This window comes from Sander lucioperca, chromosome 17 (assembly GCF_008315115.2).
Source record: "Sander lucioperca isolate FBNREF2018 chromosome 17, SLUC_FBN_1.2, whole genome shotgun sequence".
Classification (NCBI taxonomy): domain Eukaryota; kingdom Metazoa; phylum Chordata; class Actinopteri; order Perciformes; family Percidae; genus Sander; species Sander lucioperca.
This window is the reverse complement of record NC_050189.1, coordinates 18622448-18629947: the sequence shown is the minus strand read 5'-3', so window position 1 is coordinate 18629947 and position 7500 is coordinate 18622448. Positions and strand designations below refer to the sequence as shown.

Genomic DNA, 7500 nt, shown 5'->3' with positions numbered 1-7500 from the left:
CGGGTAAAGATTTATCATTTTTTAATTTTTTTTTGCTAATGCAGAATTCGAACAAACCGTTGAAAGCATCCAAACAACTATTAACATTAATAAAATTCAGTAGAAACAAACGTCTTCGGCTCGTTTTCTGTGAACGATGTGGCGACGGGGTAACGTTAAGGCAGAGTTAACAAGCTAATGTTCGCTAACTAACACCGGCTGGCTGGCTTGCTGGTTCCGCCCTGCTTTTATGCTGCATCGCTTACAGAGAATGAGCTGAACAGCTAGCGGTCTGTCCGACGTTAGCGGTCTGTCCGACGTTAGCGGTCCGCTGACCCACTTCCGCTGGGTCTAACGTTAGCAGTCCTTTCTCTCTCCTTTCTTACTGTCTTCTTTCTCTCTCTCCTTTCTTACTGTTTTCTTTCTTTTTGCATTTTTGTAAGTTATGCGTTTTCTCCATTTGGATTTTTTTTACCCTAGCTTGGAAATGCCGATGCTAACATCCCTGTCGCTCTCTCTCCCCCAGTCCCGCCAGCCTGGTTCAGGCCACCACGCCGACCACGTTCGGCGACCTGCGGCTGGCCAACGGGCACTCTGCTCAGCGGCGGCGCGTCACCTCGGGCCCGCCCCCCTCCGGCCTGCAGGACTGGCTTCACATCTTCCAGGTCAGCACGCGCAGTTTGCGTATAATTAAGAGTTGTCACCGCGGCCGGAGGCGTCGCGTCTTCCTTCCTGTGCTAATTATGACAACAATTCACACAAACGTCTTGACATTTTATACCCCAAAGCTTACCTTCACTGTGATCATCATGCTCTGCAAAAAAACCCTGCCTTATTCAACGCACTAATTCGGGAACAGAAGAAGAAAAAAAGCTGAATGAATAATAATAATAATAATAATAATAATACATTTATTGTATATAGCGCTTAAACTGTACTCAAAGGCACTTTACAAGGTAAAAACAAAAGCAAGATCTGATTAAAAACATCAATAACTAGAGATTAATATTAAAAAGGTGCCGCAAAACACCGTAGGAACAAATGTAAATAGCTTTGTTGTTTACAGGTGAAAAGCAGCTTTGAACAGATGGGTTTTGAAGTTAGCAAGTGATGTGGAAAGTCTCCGGTGGTGCCAGCCAAACTCTGGTAAAATGTGCATATGGCTTCACTCACCGGCCCCAAAAAATTAATAGTAATAGGGTGCATGGCGTGATATATCGACTCAATATCGTTATCGTGATATCACGTTACAATATTATATCGAACGTATATATCATATATTATATATATATATATATAATATTTAGTCTATTTTGTGGAGCGCTACGTCCCGTCCGTTGGCTGTGTGGCTTAGTTGTGTTTGATTTACAGCTTGAAAACGCTGTAATGATCATCATTTCATTCGCCAGTTACCGTGGTTACCGTGCCACCTGCACGTGTTAGTGCACGTCAGCGCACGGGGCCACTACGTGACCAACCCTATGGAGCGGACCACGTGACGTGTGTGCACATTTGGACAGAGTGACAGTGTAAGTGAAGAAATACATAGAGACAACTAAACGGAACCAATCAGAGAAGAGAATGAAAAGTGGTGTCCTGTTCTCTTTATTTATCGCAATATCACATTTTGTCAATACCGTGCAACCCTAAATAGTAATCTATTGAGTGGCTGGTAAAGTTTGAAAAATGTTTTTTTTGATGAAAGGTCAATTACGGTACGTCTTTTTAACAAATCATCCAACACTAAACGGCGTGCTTCATAACCGATACTTGTTATACTTGATGAGCTGGAACAGACTGCACCCAGTTATTATGTTATTATTCGCCACGCTTGTATTAGTGTTGTCACACACACACACACACACACACACACACACACACACACACACTCCTGCATTTCTTGATGCACTGAATTTGTGCGTATGTAAATAACTTCCGCTTGCTGCACGTAAACACTGAGCGTTAGTTAGAAGAGTGCTGCCTCCGAGCTGTTCTTATGTAACTAATTTAAAAAAAAAACATACAAGAACACACACACACACACACACACACACACACACACACACACACACACAGTCACACAAACACACACAGACACACACACTCACTCAAATGACAATCTGTCTTGTAACAAACAAACAAAAACATACAAGTACACACACACACACACACACACACACACACACACACACACACAAACACAAACAGTCACACACACACAGACACACAGTCAAACACACACTCACTCAAATGAGCAAACAAAAAAACATACAAGTACACACACACACACACAAACACACACAGTCACACACAGTCACACACACACACACACACACACACAGTCACACACACAGACACACACAGTCACACACACACACATACACACAGTCACACACACACAGTCACACACACACACACACACACACAGTCTCACACACACACACACAAACACAAACAGTCACAAACACACACACAGACACACACAGTCACACACACAGACACACACAGTCACACACACACACACACACACACACACAGTCTCACACACACACAAACACAAACAGTCACAAACACACACACAGACACACAGTCAAACACACACTCACTCAAATGACAATCTGTCTTTTGTAGCCCAGGGGAAGAATGTTAAACGATTTCAGAGACGCAAAAGCTCTTTGAAACAAACCAAATAAAACTCAGACATAAACAGAAACACACACAGGATAAATCACATTAAACAGGAAAAGAAAAACATTCTCAGACACACACACACACACACGCACACACACACACACACACTCCAATAGAGTAAAAATGTCCGACCCTTGTTCTCGCCCCCCCTGCAGACGTGGAGCGGCCCCGAGAGGCTGTTGGCTCTGGACGAGTTGATCGACCACTGTGAGACGAGTCAGGTGAAGCACATGATGCAGGTCATCGAGCCGCAGTTCCAGAGAGACTTCATATCCCTGCTGCCCAAAGAGGTACACACATTTACACTTACCTTAAGTACAAATTGAACGTATTTGTACTTTGCTTGAGCCTTTCCATGTTCTCAGAGGTAAATCTTGTACCTTTTACTCCACTACATTTGTCCTGACGGCTTTAGTTACTTCTACAGTCACAGCAAAGGGAGACAGTCGGGGCGATTCAGTGGAGTTTTTTTAAGCCCAACTGAAATCACATTTACAGTACGTGTCCGTATACGCGTTGTTTTCACAGATGGGATCACCTCGCTTCCCAGCATTGCACGCTAGTGAGCTCGCCACCAGTTTCTCTTCACTGACCAATTACAAGCAAAGAAAACAGTCTCTGCCCTCCTACAACTGCGATGGCTCGCCTAGCTGCTAGCATGGCACGCCCTCATACTCTGCTTCTGACTGGCTAGTAGTCCTTACCTAGGTACTGTCAGGGCACGCCCTCATACTCTGCTTCTGACTGGCTAGTAGTCCTTACCTAGGTACTGTCAGGGCACGCCCTCATACTCTGCTTCTGACTGGCTAGTAGTCCTTACCTAGGTACTGTCAGGGCACGCCCTCATACTCTGCTTCTGACTGGCTAGTAGTCCTTACCTAGGTACTGTCAGGGCACGCCCTCATACTCTGCTTCTGACTGGCTAGTAGTCCTTACCTCGCTACTGTCAGGGCACGCCCTCATTCTCTGCTTCTGACTGGCTAGTAGTCCTTACCTAGCTACTGTCAGGGCACGCCCTCATTCTCTGCTTCTGACTGGCTAGTAGTCCTTACCTCGCTACTGTCAGGGCACGCCCTCATTCTCTGCTTCTGACTGGCTAGTAGTCCTTACCTAGCTACTGTCAGGGCACGCCCTCATTCTCTGCTTCTGACTGGCTAGTAGTCCTTACCTCGCTACTGTCAGGGCACGCCCTCATACTCTGCTTCTGACTGGCTAGTAGTCCTTACCTCGCTACTGTCAGGGCACGCCCTCATTCTCTGCTTCTGACTGGCTAGTAGTCCTTACCTAGCTACTGTCAGGGCACGCCCTCATTCTCTGCTTCTGACTGGCTAGTAGTCCTTACCTCGCTACTGAGCATGTGCGACTCCCAACAAAGATAGAACAGAAGTGTGATGTCTCACTCTGTAGCTAAAACAGAGAGCTCAACACACAGGGTGAAAAGAGGAGCTGCAGCAATGTGCAGTACAATAAAAATATGGTGTTTTTCTGAAAATTAAACCATGTAAACCTATTCTGGTACAACCTCTAAATATAATTATGAACCTGAAAATGAGCAATGAGGGAAACCTGTAGACACCCTGAGTGTTTTAAATGTATCTGTGTGTTTGCAGTTAGCGCTGTACGTGCTGACGTTCCTGGCTCCCAGAGACCTGCTGCAGGCCGCTCAGACCTGCCGGTACTGGAGGATCCTGGCCGAAGACAACCTGCTGTGGAGAGAGAAGTGCCGCGAGGAAGGTAAACACTCATCTGAAAAATGAAATGGTTAAAATACAGGCCCCCCCCCCCGTCCCCCCGCCCCAAGTGAATGTAACTAAAAGTCTTTTCTCAGATCTAATGACTGTAGTTGGACTTCTTCAGTTTTAAAGCTACAGTGCGTTGTTTCTGTCGCCCCCATGAGGAATTCTAAGTAATGACAACAAAACTGTCGGCGCGTCCACATGATACAAGCCTTCTGTGATCCACGCAGTTGCTAGTAGCCAAGGAGGACACGGAGGATTAAAAAAACATGATGGACTCTTCAGAAGAGCTAATTATCTTCACTGGAGTTTCTTCGCACGAAAGTCGCCGGACGCCACAACTCATTTGACAGTGGCTCGAATGTAACGGACGTTCATCGAGTTACGCGCAAAAAACTTAAGTTTTGTCTTCAAGCTTGTTGAGTGTTATTTATTTATTATCTGCTCTAGCTTTTTTTCAACGTTTTAGACACAGATGTGGTGATAATTGTCCAAAACAATGTGAAAAAGAGACCCAAAACAACCCCAAAGAAAACAAAAATGTCCAAAAAAAGGACTACAAAGAGACGCAAAAAGAGACAAAATCCCTTACAGAGACACAAAATGCATGGGGGGGGGAATCGCATTTTTTTAATTAAAAAAAACGTAACACTTCCTTGAGGAAGGACGCCTAAACCTCCCCCCAAATACACACATCTAAGTCTGTCACGAAGCTCGGAGATACACTGAAATAGATACAAAAGTAAGTCAATAATCTTTGATTTTTGGCAGCTTCAGTCCTTAATGGGTTCAACGACATGAAGTTTGTATTCTACGATGACACACTTATGGCATTGGCTTGATGAATCGCCTCCCAAAACGTATAAACGCATGTGTTTTCTGTCGTGACTGTGAGAGTCGATCATGCAGTGCCTGAGCAGGGACTCGTCACTCAGTCACTCCTTCATTCAGCACAATGGTGTGTGTGTGTTGTGTACAAACAGAAGGCCAGTTTACTGGACGTACAGTGCTTCCTAACCTGAGTGTGTAACATGCAAATACAGCTACACATACAGTCAGTCAGTCACTCCTTCATTTAGCGCAATGCAGTGTGTGCTGTGTGCTGTGTGCTGTGTGCTGTGTGCTCGTTGTGTACAAACAGAAGGCCAGTTTACTGGACGTACAGTGCTTCCTAACCTGAGTGTGTAACATGCAAATACAGCTACACATACAGTCAGTCACTCCTTCATTCAGCACAATGCAGTGTGTGGTGTGTGTGCTCTCTTCCCTCTGGGCGTTCTGCCAGTCAGCCAAGATTCACTGCCAGCACTCAGCAGCCATACCAATGAGCCTACCTAGCGTTAGCACCTCGCCACAGCCATACTAATGAAGCCAGCGTTGACTGCAGCCCACCAGCTTCATAAATAAAGCTAATTTGTATTAGCGCTGCGCCCTCTCTCACACCGGTGGGAGCAGTGTTGGCATTAGCTAGCACTCAGTGAGAATATAAATGCAGTTAACCTGCATTAGCTGAACGCCAGCTACATACTGATGAAACTGGGGGGGGGGGGGTCATCTCTGTGTTATTGATATAAACCAACATTGTCAGAGATTGGTAAGGGCTGTGTTTGCAGATCAGATTGCAGCAAAGATATAGACGGGACTTTTCAGATGCAGTTGTTTCTGATTGGTAAGGTTGATTGCACTCTGACTACAGCTCTTTCTCCGCAGCGCTGTGGGAGTAAGGTCTGGCTACACCACAGATGCATTCTGGGATAGGAGGAAAAAAACTCTCTGGGTTGTTTGCATTTCTGTGAAACAATCACAATCATCTTGGGCGGCGCTATAAGCTCCGGACGCAGCGACGGTGGCTCTGCTGAATAGTCTCGGGAAGGAACTTGTTTTGGAGGAACATTTGCACCCCGCAAAAGACAACGCCACATACAATATTAAATGAAGTTAACTGTTGACAAAATACAGTAACGTACAGTACATGGTTAAACCTCATTGGCTCTCACCAGTGTATCTCCGTGTGTACTTCGTCCACAGCAATCCCACCAATCCGTCCCAAAACGTCCCAGTTAGAGAGGAAATGCCCTCAACATATTCTTTGTAAATCTTCACAATCATTCCCCGAAAGAACCAACCAGACCTGCCTTGTTGCACCATCTAAGTTTTCTTCAAATCTTGCCATTTTCAGCGTGTAGCTCGCTAGCTCAAAGTTTGTTGTCGTTTCCAGAAGCGAACGGAGTTTGAGAACGGAAACATACTGTGACAGGCTTTACATTTTCTGACATTGGATCTTAAAGGAACACACCACCGTTTTTTTTTAAATATTACACCTGTACTCACTTTTCAGGCGTTGCGTGATATCTCTGCGCCCAAGTAGCAGTGCTTTGCCCCAAATATAGTCCCATGTCAATATCTGCCTAGGAAATCGCCTAGTCTTTATCTGCATTGCTATTTGTACTCGTTGTGAATACGCAGGCCACAAGAAGCAGTTAGGTTTTTTTATTTTTTTGTTGGCTCACTTTTACTCACGACCGGCAACATAGGATTCCATTCACTACGCTAAGCTATGGTTTTATTTCAGTTAGCCTAATAGCTGGTTTGATTTGCATTGAGAGATGATTTTATGGAAAGTACCCCATGCCAATCTCTAGGTATGGTGAAGGGGATGTGATGATGTGGGGCTATTTTAATTCCAAAGGCCAAGGGAACTTTATCAGGATGCAAAGTATCCTGGATCCATGAAATAACTGGCCTTTCAAAATAAAAATCTGCCTGCCTCTATGGGAATTTAACATAGGGGTGTACTCATTTATTCCCCCTGTATTTTAAGGAAGAACATTTATTTATTCACGATACATTATTCATTCACAAAGAAAATTGGTGTCCTTAAAGGTTGGATTTTTCCTATTTTTTTAATTAAGGCATTAAGGTCAATTTCCTAAAGATGATTTTTTTATTCCTCTTTTTAGTCAACTTTAGCATGGGTGTCCTAATTTGTTCACATGACTGTATGTGTGAACGCACCAGAAACAAAACCAGAAAAGACTCGGGTGAATTATCGCCATTTTTTTCTTTAAAAAAAACAATATACCTCAGATGACTA

At 44.5% G+C, this 7500-nt stretch overlaps 2 protein-coding genes across 2 annotated transcripts in view; both read left to right on the top strand.

Annotated features, from left to right (window-relative positions):
- The window catches only part of LOC116064546 (zinc finger protein 239-like), a 914372-nt gene that overhangs the window by 498443 nt on the left and 408429 nt on the right, over window positions 1-7500 (top strand). The window lies entirely within an intron of this gene.
- LOC116061817 (F-box/WD repeat-containing protein 7-like) overlaps window positions 1-7500 on the top strand; it is a 29413-nt gene that overhangs the window by 7109 nt on the left and 14804 nt on the right. The window contains exons 3-5 of the mRNA XM_035993843.1: window positions 506-644; window positions 2826-2960; window positions 4281-4404. Of these exons, the coding sequence (XP_035849736.1) occupies window positions 506-644; window positions 2826-2960; window positions 4281-4404 (398 nt within the window). The remainder of the gene's footprint in view (window positions 1-505; window positions 645-2825; window positions 2961-4280; window positions 4405-7500) is intronic.